Source organism: Ictidomys tridecemlineatus, chromosome 9 (assembly GCF_052094955.1).
Source record: "Ictidomys tridecemlineatus isolate mIctTri1 chromosome 9, mIctTri1.hap1, whole genome shotgun sequence".
Classification (NCBI taxonomy): Eukaryota; Metazoa; Chordata; class Mammalia; order Rodentia; family Sciuridae; genus Ictidomys; species Ictidomys tridecemlineatus.
In genome coordinates, this window is record NC_135485.1 from 39,519,017 (window position 1) to 39,542,691 (window position 23,675).

The 23,675-nt window shown below is 42.6% G+C and overlaps 1 protein-coding gene across 2 annotated transcripts in view; it reads left to right on the top strand.

Annotated features, from left to right (window-relative positions):
* Nucleotides 1–18,087, top strand: part of Pdgfra (platelet derived growth factor receptor alpha) — a 49,030-nt gene extending 30,943 nt beyond the window's left edge. For both annotated transcript variants that reach the window (XM_078021300.1, XM_005320010.4), the window contains 7 exons: nt 4,898–5,013; nt 5,375–5,497; nt 6,825–6,936; nt 8,224–8,323; nt 8,432–8,537; nt 10,404–10,645; nt 14,987–18,087. In XM_078021300.1, the coding sequence (XP_077877426.1) occupies nt 4,898–5,013; nt 5,375–5,497; nt 6,825–6,936; nt 8,224–8,323; nt 8,432–8,537; nt 10,404–10,645; nt 14,987–15,134 (947 nt within the window). In that variant the 3' untranslated portion in view covers nt 15,135–18,087. The remainder of the gene's footprint in view (nt 1–4,897; nt 5,014–5,374; nt 5,498–6,824; nt 6,937–8,223; nt 8,324–8,431; nt 8,538–10,403; nt 10,646–14,986) is intronic.
* The last annotated feature ends 5,588 nt before the right edge of the window (nt 18,088–23,675 follow it).

Below are 23,675 nucleotides of genomic sequence, written 5' to 3' on the forward strand. Positions count from 1 at the left end.
AGAGTCATTTATTCTGATATGATAACCTTTCTTTTTTGTTCTTAACATGTCTTTTTAATTGGAAAAAAAATTGTTCTCAATAGATTTATTAATTTTTGCAGTACTGGGGATCAAACCCGGAGCCTCATTTATGCTAGCCAGTTACTTTACTATTGACCTACAGCTCCAACCTCCTTTTTTTTAAATGAAAATAGTGAGAATTGATTGTTTTGTTTTGGTGATGATTGAACCCAGGGCCTTGTGTATGCTCAGCAGATGCTTCACCCCTGAACTACATTGCTACCTTTGATAATTGATTTTTTTTTCGGTGCCCTTACTTGACAAACTGCAAGTTAGGAAGCTTTTGTTCTTTCTTCCTAGTGGCTTTTTCTTAAGTTTTATAAGACTTATATCTATGAGTTCAATAACCCTTAATTTTAGCTTTCCTAAGATCCAATTTGAGATAAAAATTGGAGAGTAGACAATTGGAGATGTATTTTCTGACAAGTGTTTCTATTGACTGTTGTCTGAAGGCAGATCTGTTTTCAAAACAGAGGTGTAAATGGAGGATTGGATGGATTTATTAACCCCAGGGTGCCCAGCTGATGCTATACCAGATGGACCACCTCCTATCTGCTCGGGGGTGGCCCCTCTGGGACTCTGGTCTAAATCACAGATTTGAAGTAGGATAGTTGTAGGTAGGTCTGACCTTGGCTTTTTCTGTGATGTTGTTGTCTTTGGGGCCTGAGCCCTCGCATTGGTTGATGCAAAGTGTTGAGCTGCCATGAAATTGTTTGGAAAATCACTAATGTGCTCGGAATATTTTCAAGGTTCTTAAGCAAAAGGTACAATCCATTAAAAATAGAATGTGCTTGTTTCACAAAGTTCAGTACACAATGATATTTTCCATTTCTGCAGTTCTCGGTTCCATCCACTTCACGTTGCCAAATGGGTGAACTTCCAAGCACTTTACAAAGATTAGCCAATGAGGGTTATCGGAACCAGTGCTTCCTCTCCTCTCCCATATTTTTAAAAATAGTTTACATCGCTTCCCAGGCTGAGCTGGTAGACTTGGCACCAGACATTGGGGGACCTGAGTCACGCTGAGGCCCAGGCCCTGTTGGCAAGCACATTACAATTTTCCGGCTTTCCTGTAGCTGGCTAGAAAAATGTGAATGGCTGAAGCTATTCTTCACTTTGCCTGAAAATCCTCAGGACTGAGAACTACTGGCCTAGATGGCCTTCTTCCTCGAAAACTCTGGGACCCTTCCAGATGGGATGAACTGGGGAAAGTTACAAACAAAGGGAAGTCAATGCAAAGTCACTGGCCCTGGTTTTTTCCCATATTTTTTTTTTATTAGTGCATTATGGTTGTACATATTGATGGGATTATTTTATATATCCGTATATGCATACAATATAACAATATAATTTGCCCAATATTAGACTAAGAATGTTCTCTCTTAGAACATTCAGCCTTTGGTTTTGGGGGATTGGCTTTTTTCACTTAGCAATACCCTTTAGATCCATCCGTTTACTGGCAAATGTCATAAAGTCATTCTTGTTTATGGCCAAGTAATACACCATTGTGTATATATACTGCATTTTCTTTATCTATTTATCTGTTGAAGGGCCCCTAGATTGGTTCCATAGCTTAGCTATTGTGAATTGAGCTGCAATAAACATTGATGTGGCTGTGTCACTATAGAATGCTGATTTTAGATCCTTTGAATATATACCAAGAAGTGGGTCAAATGGTGGTTCCATTCTAAGTTTTCTGAGGAATCTCCATACTGCTTTCCAGAGTGGTTACACTAATTTATAATTCCACCAACAATGTTATGAGTGTACCTTTTTCCCAACATCCTCATCAACATTTATTGTTACTTGTATTTTTGATAATTGCCATTCTGGCTAGAGTGACATGAAATCTCAGTGTAGTTTTAATTTGCATTTCTCTAATTGCTAGAGATATTGAACATTTTTTTCATATATTTGTTGACCGTTCATATTTCTTCTTCTTTTGAGAAGTGTCTATTTAGTCCCTTTGCCCGTTTATTGATTGGGTTATTAGTTTTTTTTGATGTTAAGTTTTTTGAGTTATTTGTATATCCTGGAGATTAATGCTCTATCTGAGGTAAAGGTGGCAAAGATTTTCTCTCATTCTGTGGGCTGTCTTTTCACATTCTTGATTATTTCCTTTGCTCTCCAGAGACTTTTTAGTTTGATGCCATCCCATTTGTAGATTTTTGATTTTACTTCTTGCTCTTTAGGAGTCTTGTTAAGGAAGTCAGTTCCTGAGCTGACATGTTGGAGTGTTGGGCTTACGTTTTCTTCTAGTAGGTGCAGGGTTTCTGATCTAATTCCTAGAAGGTGCAGGGTTTCTGATCTAATTCCACTTTAAGTTGATTATTGTTCAGGGTGAGAGATAGGTGTTAAATGTTATTCTACTACATATGGATTTCAGTTTTCTTGGCACCATTTGCTGAAGAAGCTATCTTTTCTCCAATGTATGTTTTTGGTGTCTTTATCTAGTATGAGATAACTGTATTTATATGGATTTGTCTCTGTGTCTTCTATTCATTGGTCTTCTTGCCTTTTTGGTACCAATACCATGCTGTTTTTGTTACTAAAGCTCTGTAGCATAATTTAATGCCTGGTATTGTGATGCCTCCTGGTTCACTTTTCTTACTAAGGAGTGCTTTGGCCCTTCTAGGCCTCTTATTTTTCAAAATGAATTTCATGACTGCTTTTTCTATTCCTATGAAGAACGTCATTGGAATTTTCATGGGAATTGCATTGAACCTGTACTGTCAGCTCCACTCCCAGGGTGGAGTCACTGCAGGGTTCCGTGAAAGGAGTTCCTGTAGGTGGAGTTCCTGAAGGTGGGGCTTAGGTCTAGGCAGGCCCCAGGTGCTTTGTTGAGTGGCAACTAGTTGGGAGATATTAAAATCTCTCACTTCTGGGGTCATCTACCTGGGAGACTGCACCCAGGAGACTCCCCAGGGTTCCACTCATGAGGGGGAGGAGCCAATCCTTTGCCCTTTTAGCTGACTGTGGATCCTGCCTTTCCTGGCTTCCTGGGCTCACTCCCCAGCACAGTCCCACACACTGGTTCAAATTCCTGCCCTGCTCTGAGCTGCCAGACTGAAAAGTGGCGGGGTGGGCAGCCAGGCTCTCCCCAGGCTCCCTGACCATACACTCTGTACCTGCTTTCCTCTTGATTTGTTAGGCACAGTTTAGGTGATGTGGCAGGTGTCAGCTGGACCAAGAACTAGACCCAGCTCAGATTTCCTGGATCCTGGTTCCCATAGTTGCTTCAGAATGGCTCCTGCCTCAGCTCTCTGTGGACAGTTGGGAAACACGATGTGTCTTTCATGCACCAGTGGACTATGCAGGCAGCCTATGGACTAGCCAGTGTTTTGATCTCAGATTTCTGTGCACTAAGCCATGCCTGAAATGCAGCTTCCTGCTTTCCCCAGGGGTGGGTGGGCTCTGGTAGCCACCCTTGGTGGTTGCGGGCTTTCTCTTTATTGTATCCAAACCTTCTGAGTCTCCTTCTGAGTCTCCATCGTCTCTGAGTGTCCAGTATTCAGTTCCAGTGAAATAACTCTTCCATCCACTTCACTGAGAAGCCATATATCCACTACCTTGGTCTCAGCCATGGAGTGGCTTAGAAAGTAGCCTTCTGTACTCCCCACCTTCCCTGGTCTCCATTGACCCTGATCTTTAAGCTTGTCTCCTTGTCTGATTGGCAGTTGATTTAATCGATGACTTATAAGACAAAGACTAGGAAGGTAGTTTGAAAAATAAAATAAAGCAATTCTTAGAAATTATTTTTTTCTCCTTGTCCTCATGTATATTTGTCACAGAAAATTTCAGTGTGTATGTGTGCATTTAAAGATGGCTGGTGTGATTACTAACTAAGGTTGGAAAAGAGAAATCTGGGAGTTAAACAAAATCATTATGTGCTGGGCATGGTGATACAGGCCTGTCATTCTAAATAATCCTGAGGTTGAGGCTGGGGAATTGCAAATTTGAGGCCAGCCTCAGGAACTTGGTCCCATCTCAAAATAAAAAATGAAAAGGGCTGGGAATGTAGCTCAGTGGTAGACTACTTGCCTATGATGTGTGAGTCCCTTGGTTCGATTTCCAGTACTTCAGAAAAACAAAAAACCAAAACCCAACAACAATACAAAACTACATGTGAGAACCCATTAGGGAGAAGAGTTTTGATTGGTCCTCATGGCCCTGTGTTCTTACATACTTATATATAAATCAGGGATGTCTTTCTGTATTTAGGTTGACTCTCTCTTTAACTGAAATACTTGGGACCAAAGGTGTTTTGAATTTTGGATTTTTTTCAGGTTTTGGAACTTTGCATATATGCAATGAAATATCTTGGGGATGGGACTCTAGTCTAGACACAAACTCATTTATGTTTCATCTATACCTCTACACAGAGCCTGAGGGTCACTTTACACAATCTCTTCAGTGTACTTTCATTTCAACTGTGACCCATTACATGGGGTCAAGTGTGGAATTTTCTACTTGTGCCATGTCAGTACTTAATAACTTTTGGATTTTGGAGCATTGGGAGGATAGGAATGAATGCTCAGCTTGTACAAATTTATTTTTAAAGAAAGAACCTTTTCATTTTTTTATTTATTTGCACTGCTGGGGATTGAATCCAGCGTCTCATGCATGTGAGGCAAGTGCTCTTGCCCTGAGCTTTGCCCCATCCTCCTTTGCACACTTAGATACCCACCTGGGAGGTCTAGAAACTGCATAGGAAAATAGCTTTGGATGTGTTCTTTGGACAAGCCTCTGTAGTCTGACAAACAGACCAGCCTCATGGGAGGGAGTCCTAGTGGTGGGTGAGCTCTCATGCTGTCCTGCTCTCCTTCCTGTTCTGCAGACTCAGAAGTCAAAAACCTCCTTTCAGATGACAACTCAGAAGGCCTTACTTTGTTGGATTTGTTGAGCTTCACCTATCAAGTTGCCCGAGGAATGGAGTTTTTGGCTTCCAAAAATGTAGGTTCAAGGAACGGTGATGTCTTTAGACCTGGCTGCAGATTTCAGAGTGAGGGGAGGGGGAAGCATTCGGCAGGAAGACCTGGGAGAGGCCGGTGACAGTAGCTGCTTCTCCTTTACCCCTCTCCTCCTCTCCCCCTAGGGAGGACGTGGGTCCTAGCAACATTGGCTGCCTGTTTTTCTCCAGAGTTTTCTGTGTCTTAAAGGGGTTTGGTTAAGGGCAAGCCCACCATGCCAGGACAGACTTCCTTAGGTGCACATCCTCAGCTTCAAGTGCCACCATGGAGCAGCCAGTCTGGCGGGAGAGCTGCTGTTTAACCACAGATGGACTGACCCTGAGTGTTCTTTCCTTTCCACCCAGTGTGTCCACCGGGATCTGGCTGCTCGCAATGTCCTCCTAGCACAAGGGAAGATTGTGAAGATCTGTGACTTTGGCCTGGCCAGGGACATCATGCACGATTCCAACTACGTGTCGAAAGGCAGTGTATGTATCCCTGTCCTCACTTGGCCTGCTCCCCTCCTTCCCTTTCTTCTCTGAAGTCAGCTGCTGCTTCTTGCCACTGGGAGCCTGTATCTTTTTAATAAGGAGATTCATGAATGGGATTCGGGAGTTCACTAAAGCTCAGGCCTGAGCAGGAGTATCTGCACCACCTTGTAGGAGGGCTGAGATTTGGGCAAGTTCCTTGCCCATTCTATGCCTTAGTTTCTGTCTGTGGAATGGAGGCAGTAGTAGTGCCTTCTCCTGAGCCGCTGTAGGGAGTTAAATGGGGAAATTCATGTAAAGATCTTAAGGCAGTGCCTGGAATATGGACACAAACAGGAAGTGTTAGCCGTTGATCAGCAAACTGCGTGCGTGCGTGTGTGCAGATACAGGCAAGGCTTTGCAGAGACAGTGTTTCAGCTTTTATCAGATTTTCAAAAGGGGCACCTGTGACCCCCAAAATGTTAAGATCATTTGAGTTAATATGTCCTAGAGGTACAGTTTCCTTAAAAGTCATTGAATCGTCTGCTCAAACTGTTCTCTCCATCCCTTTCACCTGAAAGCAGATGAAGCAGTTTAGAACACACCTGCCACCCACAGGTGCAACTCCACCTCACCCCACTGCACTGGCTGTGAGACAGCTCACAGGGGTTGTCTCATCCAACTAGAGACTCTGTCCTGTGTCTCTGCTTTGTGTGCCGCAGGGACTCATGTGGCCATGACCCATGGCTGTGGCTTTTCCTAGGCACCTTGAACACTCTACTAAACTTTGGTATTGGTAGAGCCAAGCTCTCACCTGTTCATGTGAGGTTGTAAGTCTCTGGAAGGATGCTAACATGGTTACTTTATGTATCTACCTCAGTTTAGTATTTTCCCTGAAGTTTGGATCCAGTTTCACAACAGAGGCTATCAAATACATCTCAGTGTGTGATTCTTTGAAAATGACTACATATTTATTAATGTTCAGAAGCTAATAATCAGCCCACAGATGGCTGGATCTTAGTTTTGTTCCTAGGAATCCCTGCCAGGAGGGGACAGGTCTGTTCAGGGCTCACACTTTATGGGCAACAATTCAGGATTAAATGTTTTTGGACATTATTCCTTTGGAAGAGGTGGGAAGCAACATTGAGCATTAGTTGCCAAATATGGATTAAGAACCCATGGGATAGCAGGTCCCTTGAGTGCTGCAGTAAACAGTACACACAAAACCCTGCAAGGTGACATCATTAGTGCCAGTTATTCTCAGCCCGGGAGGACCCCTTTCCACCCCTACTCCTGCAGATCATCACTGAAGAGACTGGGGGTTAATGTCCTCCCTTCTTCTCTGCAGACCTTCCTTCCTGTGAAGTGGATGGCTCCCGAGAGCATCTTTGACAACCTCTACACCACGCTGAGCGATGTCTGGTCTTATGGGATTCTGCTCTGGGAGATCTTTTCTCTTGGTACGGGCCTGGCAGCTCTGCTTGTTTGGGATTGTTCTAGAACTGCTCTGGAAGGGAGAGTGTTTGTCCCAGCTCTAGGACTTGATTGCTGCTGGGCTGCATGCTGTGTGAACCCACCTTGGGTCCTTACTATGTTGTGGGCCAGTGGAGACTGAGAGGGGAATCTGGGGGCTGCGTGCGCCTGGCCCCTGGACTCTACTCTGGGCTAGGTCACAGTGATTTTTCTCCTACATAAGTGCTCCCGATGACACCCATTCCCTGGCTGCTTCTTCATGTGGGACTTTGGGTTGAAAGGTTCACCAGGTGTGAGGGAGGGTTTCCTCCTCCTCACCTGATGGCGATGGGAGCTGGGGGAAGGTAGCCTGGGGAGGGAGAGGAGCACGGCTCCCTTTCCTGGTCATTCTGGAGGGGAGAAACTTCTTAGGCATTGAGCCAGTCAGTCTCCAGGGACTGAACGACCCAGGTGTCCCGTGCTGCCCGGTGAGGGCCCCTACGAGAAGGATAGGTCACTACCTCTGCCCTCCAGATGGTTCACACAAGGAGAGAAGATTCACACACTTGGAAAGTCTGTGGTGCTGACTGAGCACTGTAATGCGAGCCCAGAGGTAGAAGAGAATCCTGGAATAGTTTTGGAAGGCTTCAGAGGAGGAACTGAACTTGACCTGGCTCTGGCTATAAAAATAGGAAGGGTTTCGTGAGTGAATGTGGGTGTTCTCCTGGGGAAAGTCAAGTGCTTCTTCCCTCCTGGGTCTCCTTTTTCTACCTTAGTTCTCCCTGTAGAAAGGGGCATTATATGGATCATGTGGCCCAACAGAGAGAGTCTCACACCCCCCTGAAAAAGCAGAGAATTATCTAGACAAGCCAAACCCCAATTTTGACTTTTGCTTTAATTATTTGAGCTTTTCTAGTCAAAATAATTTTCTTGCCCCTGATGATTCAGAATTTCCCCTGGCTTTTCTGATTTGCTTATGTATGTAGCTCCAATCATCTGAAGCATGGAAAAACATTTTAATACTCTTTCTAAAAATGCACAATTTTTGCCCAAGGTTCTTGGGCTAGACCGACCTAGAGTCCTTGTTAAGTTTTTTTTCTTTTTTGTGTAGTACTCAGTCTGTGAATGCCAGGCAGGCGCTCTACCACTGGGCTGCATCCCCAGCGTCCCTTTGCAGGGAGAACCAGGACATTGAGGCACCAGGATCACCGGTGTTCCCCAGTGTGCTCTGTCACCTCAAGCCTTCCAGCAACATGCGGACCATTTGCCATCCTCTTATCTTCTCTGCCTCTTAGGTGGCACACCCTACCCTGGCATGATGGTGGATTCTACCTTCTACAATAAGATCAAGAGTGGGTACCGGATGGCCAAGCCTGACCATGCCACCAGTGAAGTGTGAGCTCCTTCCCCCTCCCTTGTCCCACGTCCCTGCCATGTAGTCTTTGGGGTCGGGGGTGCCCACCTACTCTACCCATGCCCACTCTGAGCCCTGTCTCTCTCCAGCTATGAGATCATGGTGCAGTGCTGGAACAGTGAGCCAGAGAAGAGACCCTCCTTCTACCACCTGAGCGAGATAGTGGAGAATCTTCTGCCTGGACAATATAAAAAGGTTTGTCTGGGCCTGTTAGGGTGGTGAAGACCATGAGTCCTCGGGGAGAAAATGGCTGGCATTTAGGCCAACACCGTTAGCACTGATTGAAAACAGCATTTTCAAAGGAGGACACAGATTGTGTGATCCTGTGTCTGGGGCTTCATGGAGCGCCCCACGAGCTCCTGGTAACAATGATGAATGAAAACCTCCCGTTTCTGCGGGGCTCCCCTTTCATCTTATGTCCATGACACCTGTAAGCACTTTGTTCTCCAGATGTTTCAGGATCTGAAACTCCCGTGTAGTTAGAAGTGTCAGGACAACCACGTTCATTAAATTGCTGATTTGACTGCATTTAAATCCATGCATTTAAATCCATGGTAGATTGGCTTTTACCAGCTGACTGGAAGAAGTAACCTGACTGTTATCTGTGGCTCCAGCTGGTTTTCTGTGGCAAAGGAAGCATTGTGCAAAAGAACAAATGTCATTCCATGGATCCAAGCAGGAGGTGTAAACGAGTGAAACGATTTTCTGTCGAGGCCTTAAAAGGGCAACTCAGGCGAATTTGTAATAAATTCTGTTTCTTTGATTTGCATTAGTCACTGTGTAGACTTTCCATGCTTAATTCTCTTCCACCTCAAGGAGATACAGCATTAGGAGATTGCACTGGAACCTCCCATGTGTTGAACTGTGAATTAAATACTTGAGTTGGATTACCTGAGTGCCCATTACAACTTATTCTTTTTTTTAAAAAAAAATTGTTTAAATGCCTCTTTTATTTTTTTCTTTTTCTTTTTAGTTATATATGACAGTAGAGAATATTTTGACATATTTATATAAATATGGAGCCTATCTTATTCTAATTAGGATCCCAGTCTTGTAGTTCTACATGATGTGGAGATTCACTGTGATGTCTTCATGTATGAACATAGGAAAGTTATGTCAGATTCTTTCCACTGTCTTTCCACTGCTTATCCTCCCTCCTTCCCTTCATTCCCCTTTGTTTAATCTATTGAACTTCTTCCCATCTCCCCTTGTCGTGGGTTAGCACCCACATATCAGAGAGAACATTGGAACTTTGGGTTTGGGGGATTGGCTTATTTCGCTTAGCATGATAGTCTCCAGATCCAACTTCTATAAGGGTGGATGCAGAAGGAAAATAACCTTAGGCTGGCCAAAGATGCTTTGATTGGGAAGAGACTGAAATTATTGTTTAAAATAGGGACTGAACCCAGGACCTTGTGCGTGAGTGCTCTATGACTGAGCTATAGCCCTAGCCGTTTTTATTTTATTTTGATACAGGGCCTCCCTGAGCTACTCAGGCTGGCCTCAAACTTGCCATCCTCCTGCCTCAACCTCCTCAGTAGCTGGCATTTTTGATATTGGAGGTTAGACTTCCCCAACATTTAGGGATCAGGAAGGTGTTGGGTGTTCTGCCCCTGGTAGAAGTCCCCACCCCTTTCTATAGGAACCTGGGAGGGACTATGTGAGGAAGGCCATGGGAGTGCTGGGTGGGAGTCCTAGCTTCCGACTTGGGGAAGGGGCTCTGGATATCTGAAGACCTAACAGCAGAAGAGCTCCACCATGTCCTCATCTTTGGAGAGCAAGATGCACAATCCCTAGGGCCCTGTGTAGTTTTGAAAACACCTCTCTCATAAGTCACATATGTCCCCTGACTCCTGGGGCTGTGTGTGGGTGAGTCATGCTTCCTTGGCCGAGAATCTTTGACCCGAGTCCTCAGGACATAAGATGGTCCTTTGATTATCTAAATCCCATGTAGATGAGGTAGTCTGGAAATACATTTAAACTGTAATAAGTTCTGAATGTCTATATTCATTGAATTTTATCAGTGACATTTGACTAAATATGTGAAATGAATGTTCATAGAGTTATGAAAAAATTCACCTGGACTTCCTGAAGAGTGACCATCCCGCTGTGGCACGCATGCGTGTGGACTCGGACAACGCATACATTGGTGTCACCTACAAAAATGAGGAAGACAAGCTGAAGGACTGGGAAGGTGGCCTGGATGAGCAGAGACTGAGCGCAGACAGTGGCTACATCATCCCTCTGCCTGACATTGACCCTGTTCCTGAGGAGGAAGACCTGGGCAAGAGGAACAGACACAGGTAGATGTGGGTAGCCACCCAACTGCCCGCCTTGCCGCCCCCAGCACTCCCAAAGGGGAGAACCCAGGCTACTGACAACGAGGCTCTCCTGGATATCAAACTGTACTGGCTGATCAAGGTGCACAATCCCCAGGGTTCCTTTGCAGTTTTGAAAACAGCTTCTAGACTATTCTAATCTGCACCTGGGACTGTGTGTGACAGAGTCATACTTCCCTGGTGGAGAATCTTTGACCTGAGACTTTGTGCCATTTGATCACACCAACACAGCAGCTGTGGGGATTGGTAATACATGCCTTTTCTCTGTTGTCTTAGAAAGTCACTGAGCTGAGGCTGTAGTGGAGAGAGACGCGGGGCCAAGTTATTTGATTCTCCATCCGTGGTTCTTAATCTTGGCTGCAAATTGGAATCACTTGGAGGGGATTTAAAAACTACTGATATACAAGCCACATCCAAGCTGATTTGTTCTTTTTTTTTTTTTAAACTTGTATTCTGGAGAATTTCTAACAAATGCACAATTTACATAGTATAGTAGTATCAGGTGTCCATCACCCAACTTTGATGTGTCCAAACTCAGGGCTAGTTTGATTGCATGCACAACCATACCTTTACCTCCTGGGTCCCCTCTGGATTATTTGGAAGCAAACCTTGACATCATATCATTTCATCTGTCAATATTGTTGTAGGTTTCTCTAAGAGATAAACGCTCTGTTATAAAAAATTGCTACAGTTATTAAAAGTTATTATAAAAAAACTACAGTGCCATCTTCTCACCCTAAGAAATGGGCCATGGTTTAAGAGCAACAGATACCCAGAGTTGCAATTTCCCTGGTCATCTCACAAATGTTATTGTACATTTGTTTTTTTTTTTCTATTCAATACCCAAATAAAAGTCACACATGGCATTTGTTGATATATCTCTATAAGTTCTCCTGGCCTCCTTTGTGGCCCCTTGTATATCATTTGTGAGGAAACCAGAGTGTTTGCAAGTGGGGCTCCATGTTCAGAATCCTGCTGATCCCATTCCTGTGGTGTCTTTATTTTCTCCCGTATTGGTCATATTACTGGGTGTTGGTTCTGAGGCTTGACTGGGTCAGGTGGATTTTCAGAAGACATGCTTCAGAGATGATGTGTGTCCTTCAGTCAGGAGGTACAATTGTCCTACTGTCTTTTGTGACATGAGCAGTGTTGGTGATCATTACTGAGATTCATGAATTTATCACCTTGGTGATGCTAATGCTCAGCCAGGTCTGAGAACTGCTAGCTCATGTGGACCAGATGGACAGGACCTCGACCTTGTTCCCAGCTCTCATCGCCTGGCCCTTGGCAGGGTGATAGTGACTCCTGGTTCAGGGTCCACGTTGCTCATGGTTCTTTGCTCCCTTTGTTCAGGACATTGCTTTACCTTCTTCCTTAGTCATTCAGTTAAATACATGCAGTTATTTAGGCAGAAGAGCATAGCAGTGTTTTGGAGGTTTCTGATTATACTTTCTCTAACCAATATAAGTAGAAGGTACAGTCAGCCCTTGTTTATCTGGAGGCTCTGGGTAATTTGGAAGCACAGTTTTTGTTTTTGGAACTGGAGGTGGGGCCAAATGGCCTGTCTGATTTACCTTTCTAATTATGCTTTGTGTAGGCAGCTTTTACAATGGGCAAACAGTGTTCCTCCACATTTGGGGCCTGTGCTGGAACTTCAGGTGGCCCAGGGAAGGCTGGGCAGTGGGTCTAGAGGCTCTCTCAGATCTTTTCTCCATTTGCTTTCTTCGGATTGAAGAGTAATACGTCACCTGTGAAAGGGTTCAAAATAAAGTTAGAAATCACAGGGTAAATGATATCAGATGAATATTTCTGATAAAAAAGACATCAGAAAAATGCCTAGGAGTTTTGTAGGACTATACCAGGCTGGGTGGCAGGATTTACAAAATTCTACAAAGAGAACAATTCTAGTTGCTAGGTATTTGTTAGATTTGCTAATTTGGACTTCTACGAGGGCAATGTATTTGGTCTTCTTGGAAACACTCATGATATATCCCAAATATCCTCACCACGTCAGGTGAGACTCTGGCCCTAAGTGGTGAGAAGGGCTGAGTGGGAGAAGACCCAGCTGGGAGGCTTTGGGCCCAGTCAGGCAGGAGTCAGCCAGGAAGTTATCAGCCTTCTCCTAAGGCTCATGTTTTTGGCCTTGGGAGGGAAGTGGGCATGGAAAGACAGGGTCTTGCTGTGGAGGGCTTGGAGTACCAGGTTAGAACTCACTGGAACCAGGCCTTGGGCTACAAGGTGGGCACAATTGCTCAGGAACCAGTTGAAAGTCCAGTTGTCAGCTGTCACGGTGAAGCCTGAGCTTGGGTGCCAAAGCATCTGGCAGGAATGGCTCCTCACTCCCAGTGGCAGTTACCTGCTTTTGTCCCCACATTCCTGCCTCTGGCCTGTAAGATAGATAAGCAGAGGGGTCTGACTTACCTGTCAAACTCCCCCCTCCCCCTGGGGGGGTGGGGGCAGCAGTTCCTACCATGGCATTCATGGTAGTGTCATCAGTGCAGATCTTAGTTAGGTTGGGGTAGCAGCCAAGGATTCATTGGGCCTCTAGCTGGGGCCAGGGACCTATAAGCAGCATCCAGCTTCCAGAGAGAGGGGCGTTAGGACTAGGTGATCATCAAGACCAGCCGAATAGACTGGGGTTCAAAATGAGGTGCCAGGACCAGGGTATAAATGGGGAGGCAAAGGCTCAGTTCCAGGGAAAGTCCCAGTCTGGGATCATGAAGGGACAGCACGGCTCAGGGTTCTGGGAGCTCTCCAATCACTGTTTCTAGGCTTCCAATTGGCCAGCCATGATTCCCCGCTTAGAAATGGATAGAGAGAGAGGAGGAACATGGACCAAGGAGTCAGAGTGGGCCAGATAGGACGCGGCTGGAGGGTGATGGCACGTGTGAGGGTGTGTGAGTGTGGGTGCACACAATGTCCTTATGGATGGCCACGCTCTCTTTATGGTCTATAAACCATGTGTACAGCAGCCTCACAATGAGGAGAATAAACTTTGGTCCTGCCCATCAGCAGAGGATGATGAGTTTGGAGCAAAAAAGATATATAGAAAAACAAAGATAGCAATACAAAGCAGAGCAAGGATAAGACTGTAAGGTTCACAGAAGGGAGGACAGACGGGGAACCATGACAGGCTGGTGACTTTAGGGAAAAGAATTTTCCCAAAAACTTTGGTGAAAAATGCTTAAATGTACAGAGATGTTGTAAGAATATATCTACCACTTAAGTTAACAGTTGTTGACATTTTGTCACATTGGCTTTATCTAGCTCCATGTAAGTAACCGATGTTGTGCGTCACCTATTATATGTAGAATGTATACGCATAGCATGTCACATACAGCCATATTCAAACTTTATGTTTCTTGATCCATCATTTGCAACTAGATGGGAAACACCAAGATACTTCCCTCCCAGGGTACAATATACACTTCCTAAGAATAAGCGTACTTTTCCACATGATCACAATATTGTGATCAGACATAAGAAAATTAAGGGCTCTTCCCTGATTATCAGGTAATGCCCAGACTTTATTCAGATTCAGAATACAAGTTTGAATAACAATTGCTAACATTTATTGAACATTTGTATGCTTCATGATTATGACCTTATTTAATCACCCCAGCAGGTATACTGTTGGGCATTCTTGTCACGCCATTTTATAGGCAAGAAGACAAGTTCAAGTTCAAGATGTTAAGTAAGGTGTGTGAAGACCACCCCAGACCTAAGGCTATTTTACTCTAGTTACCCTCCCTCTTAGCTCATATTCTAGTAAGGAAGAGCCTTCACCTGGTCCTTTGAGACTTAGAGGGTGCAGGATGCAATGGGAAGGGGGAACAGACATTTCAGGAGAGAGGAGTGAAATCCCCAGAACTCAGTCTGCAAGCTCAGGAAGTCTCAGAGAGAGCAAGTGGATGCTCTGGCTGTGCTTGCTGCTGGTTTCCTTTCTTCCCTCTTCCTTCCTGAGGACTTTTTATCAGCCGTAGCTTATCTTCTCTTCCATTAGCATTGCATAGGGAAAGTAGAAATTATTACAGCTTGTTTGCAACTCAGATGTAAGACCTGGGAGGAGGAAAGCTGAGTAAAGAAGGCCTGTGCACTCTGGTTTTCCACGTGACCCGTGCAGCAAGGGATGATGAGCAGCTGTCTGTCATGGTAGCAGGCTAGCCACATCTGGCAGCCTGAGTGTGAGGGCCGAAGAATCTTGCGAGTGTTGCTCATTTGCCTTGGCAGCCACCCTGGAAACGGGGTCACGGCCTAGCTGATGCGTACCCATGCCTCACCTTTCCTTTTCTCCCCCTCTGCCAGCTCACAGACCTCTGAAGAGAGTGCCATTGAGACAGGTTCCAGCAGCTCCACCTTCATCAAGAGAGAGGACGAGACCATTGAGGACATCGACATGATGGATGACATTGGCATAGACTCCTCAGACCTGGTGGAGGACAGCTTCCTGTAACCAGCAGATTTGGGGTGTACCTTCTACTCCAGGAGCCACTTTCGGGTCCCTCTAAGAAAACCACTTTATCACAATGCAACGGTCCAGAGGAGGATTGGGTGATGTGTGAAGTTCCCAGCCAAGGGCCTCAGGGAGCCTTCTACATAGGAACGAATGGGATACTTTGAGATGAACTTTTTCAGCGTTGTCTCTTGCAATGCTTCAGGAGCATCTCAGCGGTGTGTGAAGTTTGGAAATAGGTGGACAAGGGAATAATAAGGCCACAGAAGTCGAGCTTTGTGTTTCAAGGGCATTGGTGAGATTCCCACAGACAGAATTCGTACTGCAACAAAACTCCAGCATTGTATTTATGTAAATAACTCTAACCAAGGATGTGTTTAGATTTGTATTAACTATCTTCTCTGGACTTCTGAAGAGACCACTCAATCCATCCATGTACTTCTCTCTTGAAACCTGGTTATCAGCTGCTGTTGAACTTTTTAATGAAGTGCATGCAAAACCACTCTTGAACCTTAAAAGGTACTGGTACTATCACATTTTACCTTTTTTTTTTTTCAGCGTTAAAGAGATAAAAGATAACAATTAACCAACCTTGTTTGATAGATTTGGGTCCTTTAGAAGCCCAACAACTCATTTTCGTATTGTAATCAATGTTTATAATAATACTACTGTTACCAGTAATGCTAAATGTGTAATATGTAACATGATTTCCCTACAGAGAAAGCACAATTAAAAAAAAAAAAAAAACCCTTACTAGGTAGGTGACAAGTTTGACAGTTTCTGACATTTATATTAAATAACATGTTTCTCTATAAAATATGATAATAGTGTTAGTTGATTAAATTTAGTAAGCATAGAGAGCAAAGTATAAGTAGTGATGTCCAGGAAGTCAAAGCTTTTAATTGTGTACTAAATAGGTTCCCTAATCCATGATACTAGAATCAGTTGATGACCCACAAAGTAATGGGATTAGAAATAAGCAAAACCCCTGAATCCTCAGTGTGCTCGATAGAAAGGCATGAGCCTGTGCCAGTGACTTCTTGTGTCATGATCCAGTGGAAATTACAACAGTCAGCAAGAAGAAAGGATTTGCAGAGAGACTTCTTTCATGACCTGTGATAACTATGGTGGATCCCCAAATCTACAAACCTTAAGAACCAGAAGGATGCTCTAACATCAGCTTCTTTCATTCATCTCTTTCCCCCAAGAGAGAGTTTAAAACCCTGAGACGATAAAGGTGTTGTTTCATGAAGGCTGAGTGTGCATTAGCCTGACACTAATTCCCACATATGACCGGCAGCTACAATCACTAAATTCTATGTCTCCATTCCAGAGATTCTGGATTCGTTTGAGAGAAGCAGGGACCTCTATGTTAATAACTCCCTGGCTATTCTGATCAGTCACTTTTCAAAAACACTGGCTTAGGTTGCCATGGGGAAAAAAAAATAATTGGAAATTTGGAACTGAGCTAAAAGTCAACCATGCCGGAAGCCTACTATTTAAGTCCTTTTGGCTTTAGGTCACTGACATTTAATGCCATATATCTAGCAATTGCTGCCCTTAATTTAACTTTCCTGTCTTAGTTGAGGCTTGGAAAGCTAAATCTTGGTTTTGGCACATCTTCTAAAAGTTTGAGACAAAGTAAAGTCACAGCTTCCTACTGCATGGTGGAACCGATTTGTCCCCCTCAAGGAAAAGGACGTAAAATACATGACACAATTCTGTTTGCAACATTTCCTGGTCTCTGGACAGATAGCCAGGTCAATATTCTGGTGAAAAAGATTAAAAAGTTTTCCTAATATTTTGGGATTAGGTGGGAGGATGGACTGTCACATCCATCCAAACTGTCAAATTGGTTAGTGCGGGTTCATCGGCATTCTCCGCAATGTTCTTAATTGCCGACACCAAATGAATGAAACATGGGCTGTGATTACTGCAATCACTGTATGTGCTTCCGGCAGGTGATGCTTTGGAAGATGTAGCAGCAATAACGAGGTACTTGACTACCCACTGGTGTCATCTCAATGCAAGCCCCAACTTTCTTACCCACCTTTTTCATAGGAAGTGTGAAGACTGAGCCAGATTGGCCAATTAAAAACGAAAACCTGACTAGGTTCCGTGGAGCCAATTAGACTTGAAATACATTTTGTGTGTTTCTAGAATCACAGCTCAAGCATTCTGTTTATCACCCACTCTCCCTTGCACAGCCTTATTTTGTTGGTGCTTTGCATTCTGATGTTACTTTGAGTCTTGCATGACATCACCGAGGCTGAACAAAGATTCTCAGACCAGCCGCTTTCAGTCCTTACAAATGCTCCCACCTAGGATGAAATGGGACTCTTTTTATTCCCCCTTGCAGTGTTTTCGGTGTGTCTCAGATTTGCTTCCTTTTGAATCTCCTGCAAAGTCCCCCTCGAGAAAAATTGCCAATCTTTCCTTGCTTTCTATTTTTATGATGACAATCAAAGCTGGCCTGCGAAACACAATTTGTGACTTTTTTTTTAAATGATCGGTAATATCCTTAAAATGTGGTCTGCCAATCTGTACAAAATGGTCCTATTTTTGTGAAGAGGGACATGAGATAAAATGATGTTATACATCGATATGTATATATGTATTTCTATATAGACTTGGAGAATACTGCCAAAACATTTATGACAAGCTGTATCACTGCCTTTGTTTATATTTTTTTAACTGTGATATTCCCCACAGGCACATTAACTGTTGCACTTTTGAATGTCCAAAATTTATATTTTAGAAATAATAAAGAGAAAAAATACTTACATGTTCCCAAAATGGTGGTGTGGTGAATGTGTGACAAGAACTTGCTAGGGAAGGTACATCAATACAAAATGTATTTCAAATGCCCCTGTTCATTTTTTTCCCCTCTTAAAACCTGTAAATGAAGATCTTTATATTTCAATAAATGATATATATGTATATATAAATATAATTTAAAGTTTTGCTGAGGTTCCAGCATTTTTTTGTTTTGTTTTTAGTTTGATCATATATATTAAAGCCATCCTGTTCAGCTTTCTTAGCAACAGTACAGTAGGACTCTATGTTTCTAATGGACCCATAGACATCTTAAGATTTAAGATGTTATTTGGGTTATTGAGTTTTCAGACACATCACTTGATGTAAAGATGATTGGCACTTGGCTCATTTTGATTCTGTCTTTTTGTTTGCTTACCTGTCATGTTGGGTGGTATTTTGCTCTCTTACGTAAGGAACAGAAGGCTACGTTTACTCTGTACAACATTCAAACAGTGTAGAAGGGTAAGAACCATAATGTTAAAGCCTCTTTTCCTCCACTGTATCTCTTCCCTGTGCCTCTCTTATTTTCTAGGAGCAAAACCACATCACTGTTTTGTATTCTTTCACTCCTTCGATTTCTTTTCTGTGCATCTGTGTCTATAACCTATCTCTATTTTCATTTCATATTTAGCCTAAATGTGATTGCATTTTATGTAACACTTTGCAATGTGCTTTTTCCCCCTTTTTCTTTTTAAATTGACTATTTATTAAAGCAGTTTGAGGTTCACAGCAGTGAAGTGAGTGAAGATGCAGATATTCCCCACATGCCCCCCGCCCCTACATATACACAGCTCCCCCGTTATCCACATTCCCCATCACCATGGAACATTCATTACAACTGAGGAACTTGTATTGACACGTCATCAGCTCCACAGAGCTTTTGCCTTTTTATGCTGTATCTTGGAGATCTCTGTGGGAAGTTTATATAGGTAGACCTCTCAATTTTTTATCAGCTTCATGGTATCCCATTATGTAAATGTACTTTATTTTATGCAATCACATTCCTGCAAAATAGAGTTCTTTGCTATTAAAATGACTTTATGAACATCCTTGCACACACATCATTGGACACCATAGTAGTGTTTTGTTCAAATAGATTGCTACAAATAAAATGGCTAGGCCCCAAGGTAGGCAGAAATAAATTGATGTTGAGCCCACATCTCCCTGTACGATTGCCATGTAAATTCTTAAAGGTCTGCATGAGAATTACTGGCTTTGCAGATTCTCTGAAGTTTCCCAAACCCCCAAACCCCACATCACTGCCATTGCTCAGGAATTGTAGTCTTCAAAACTAGGTTGGAAGAGATGTGCTGGGGAAAGTGCAGGAGTACTTGGGCTTGTGTTCTGACGTATGCCAAAGTAAATGACTAGGAATTTTTTTAAATGATACAATTCACCTTATTTACAACTCATGGATAATGGAAATTCTGTTGTTAATAATTGGACTAGGGCTGGGATGTAGCTCAAGCGGTAGCGCACTTGCCTGGCATGCATGTGGCCCGGGTTCGATCCTCAGCACCACATACAAAAATGTTGTGTCCGCCAATAACCAAAAAATAAAAAAAATATATAATTGGACTATAGCATCCTCTTCCAATAAAACTCCTGACTGCCCCAGTACGAATAGCCTTAAGATCTAAGCAGATCTCCTTAGGAATTTGGCCATAGGTTGAGTATCAGCTCATCCTAAATTCTGGGAAGGAGACAGATCTCTGGGAACTAATAATCTTGCTGATTAAACAAGAGCTCTCTAACGCAGCATCAACATGGAGTGCTCCAAGCTTGGCTAGAGAGATTATTTGGTCATCTGTTTTTTTTTTTTGATGTTTAATTTTACATCTTAATATAGTACTGACATCTCTACCTACTTTATCTAGTCCTGATAAAATAAAAATGACTTTTATTATTGGACGGTTTTATAACTTTTCAAAGATCTTTCACATTTATTTTTTTCTACTCTTACAATTGACTTTTCCTCTTATTCCTACAATAACAGGGAGACATTTTATAGGTGAGGAAACCAGGGTACCACAAGACAAATAAGTTCTCTAAAAATGATATAGCTGGGCAATGGTAGCCCCGGGATTAGAAATTCCAAACACACTAATTCCTCTGTCATTTACACTACACCACACCATGAGAAAAGCAAGCGATATGGGGAAATATCAGCGCTCAGAAGTAGTTTGTTGTACTTCAATATTTTCAAAGACAAACGATAGATGAGTTGCCTGTGAACCTATCCTACATGTCTGTGATCAGAACAATTTCTTTTCAGGCTATAACACAAAGAGCTGATAATGGGTGTTATGACTCTAATAGGGTTGTGTTTCATGAAATGCAGCTCAGGAAAATGGCCTAGAATATCAGAATCCATCATAGACTAGACAATTTTGTCTGGGGTAAGTGTGACAGAAATGCTTCATTATCTCTGTCTCCAAATACATGTAAGAATTAAATCCAATTGCATTGTTTTAACAGAATTAATATACTGTGTTTCCAACAGACACAAATTTTCACCCCCACAATTAAGCTATATGGGAAAATACATATGTGGCCTTAATTAGTAGATTAACACATTCTGTTTCACCTGGCAACGTAAATAGCACCCGTGTCCTGAAGAATAATGAATGTAATCTTCAAAATGTATTCATACACTGGTAATGTTTCCATCACCCACATTTTAGTTTACATATAAAGCGATGGAGACATCAAGGACACATGGTCTCACATGGTAGGGGAACATATTTGCTCCCTGTTTCTGGTTTATAGGCTAATTGGAATTTTAAAAAGATTTGCCACATTATCCTGGCAGATGGTATTTTGCTTTATCATTATTCATGGGTATTAATGACTTCCCTCTGGAGCATGTGTATCCTGTCTATTTTGAATTTCATTACATTTCATGCTGACTGCTCCAAACAGAATCAGATCCAGTATTTTCTGTGCAGTACTTGAGCTGCAGACCCTTTGGTTGGTCAAAGCTTTAGACTTGACTGGGAATTAAGTCACTTTTTGAAATGAAAGAAACTTTTTTTTTTTTTTTTTGTCTCTGTTCTGTGTATTCCTTCACACTTCTAATTTTGTTCAGCTTGCTCTCCCGAAAGGCTGCGGGTAGGATCAGGTGGATGCAAAGACATTTCCAGAGAGAATGCATCTTTCATTAGCCTGAGATGATTAGGCATCCTTTCTTTCTCCCTGGAAAGACTTGGGTTTGGTTTCCTATTCAGAAAATGCATGAGAACATGATACAATGATCCAGCTGCAGAAAGTCATTTTTTAATTAATTCCTTCCACAAATATTTATTATAGAACAGATTTCTCTTTGTTGGGTTATTCTGTAAAATGCTTAAGCCTGAATGAGGCAGCCGGCAGAGTTCATTCCATCCAAATTCATTACCTGAGGGGACCATTACATTGCAGAGAAGGGCACTGCAGAGCAGAGCATTGTGGGAGGTAGAGGCCATGGTCCTTCCTTGAGTCACAGAAGGCCAAGCGGGTAGATTCAGAGTGCAGCTTGCTGAAGCCTTCTGACAAAACAGGAGCTTTACTGCAGTAGAGGACATGAAGCGGCCAGAGCATTTGAGTGTGGGGAGCCGCGGCTTCTTGCAATCCGCGTCCTTGCTGTGATTTCAGGCACTTACACGGCTACTTCCACATACATCCTCCAAACTTTTATCCCTCTATTCTACAACTCTACAGAGCTAAGCACTGTTTTAGGTCCTCGAATTTGGCAGTTATCTCAATGGGCAAGACTCCTGCCTACATGGAAATAGTGCCTCTATGGAGCAGAGGCAGAGCTGTTTGAGGCTCAGAATTGTAAAGACAAAGTCCCCCTCTGGGTAGAGCTTGGTCAGGTTTGCTAACAGCTCATTAGAGAAGACTGGAATTTTCTAGTTGTCCCTTGATATCATGAGGAATTAGCTCCAGCGCCCCCTGCAGATGCCCAAATCCACAGACATAAATGTTCAATCCCTTATATAAAAAGGCATAGTTTTTGCAGATAATCTATGCACGTCCTTCTGCATACTTTGTCATCCCAGAATTAGTTACAATACCTAATATGATGATGGTAAAGAGTTAAGTGTAAAGAGTTGTCATACTGCATTATTTAAGAAATAATAACAAGAAAAATAAAGCCTGTGCATGTACAGTACAGATGCAGCTGTCGCAGGCCTACTGAATATATTTTGCCCAAATAGGACAGGGGTGAGACATGCTCCAACCACAAGCGGTGGAAGGGCTGAGGCTCTGTAACATGCTGCTGCTGCAGCAGGGCGCACATGCGTACCACTTCTTTTGCGTAGATTGAGAGGAGTTCTGGATTTATGGTAAATTCAAGTTTCACTTTTTGTATTTTTTTTTAATTTGCTTATTTTTTTTTTCCTGGTACTGGAGACTGAACTGAGGAACACTTTACCACTGAGCTACATTCCCATCCACTTTATTTTGATACAAGATTTTGCTAAATTGCCCTGCCTGGCCTGGAATTTGCGATCCTCCTGCTTCCACTTCCAAGTAGTTGGATTACAGTCCTGGGGGTTCACGACTGGTTGAATCTGTGGATGCAGAGTCCACTGATTCAGATGGCCGGGTATTTTGATGTTTTTACTGCAATTACCTATCCTTTGATAATTTACTTAAAAGTGGTTCATGTTTTGATGCTACTTAAGTTGTGTTTTTTCAATTTGTATTTGTTGGTCATTTATGGAAATCCAATTGACCTTATAGTTTGCCACCTTGAACATTTCTTAGGACATTTTTACATAGATAATAATGTTATCTGTAAGTAAAGACAGTTTTACTTCTTCCTTTTCAATGTAGCTGCCTTTCATTTCTTTGACTTCCCTATTGCACTGGCTAGGAACTCCATCACAAAGCTGGATAGAAATAGCAGAAGCCACAGTCTTGCTGGGTTCCTGATATTATGGAGAAATTATTCAGTTTTTCACCATTAAAAATAACATGTAGCTTGGCATGGTGGTGCCTGTCTGTAATACTGGTTAGTTGGGAGGCTGAGGCAGGAGGATCACAGGTTTAAAGCCAGCCTCAGCAATTTAGCAAGGCCCTAAGCAACTCAGCAGACCCTGTCTCTAAAAAACAAACAAACAAACAAAAAAAAACCCAAAGTGTAGGTTTTTCATAGATATACTTTATCAGATTAAGGAATTTTCCTTCTTGGTTTGGTGAGAATTTTTATCTGAAGTAGGTGTATTTTGTGAAAAGACTTCTTCTTTTAAAATCTACCTCGATATTGTCATATGGTTTTTCTTTTTTTTTTTCATTCATTAGTGTGGTGAATTATATTGACTGATTTCCAAGTACCCAAATAATATGCATTCCTGAGTTAAAATTTGTAGAGTTATGATTTATTATCCTTTTTATACATTGCTGGATGTGATTTGCTAATGTTCTGTAACGTAGGAGTTTTAAATCTGTGTTCATGATTGATAATGACTTATAGTTTTCCATTCTGGTCATGTCTTTGTCTTCGTTTGGCATCCATCTAACAGTGGTATCAGAGAATGGGTTGGATGTGTTGCCTCCTCTTCTCTATTCTAGAAAGATTTGTGTAGAATTGATATTATTATTTTTTTCTTAAATGTTTGATATAACTTGCTACTGAACCTATCCAGGCTTGCCAGTTTCTTTGTTGGAAGATTATAAATTACTAACTCAGTTTTCTCAATAGATACAAGGCTATTCAGATATTTTTTCATTCTTGAA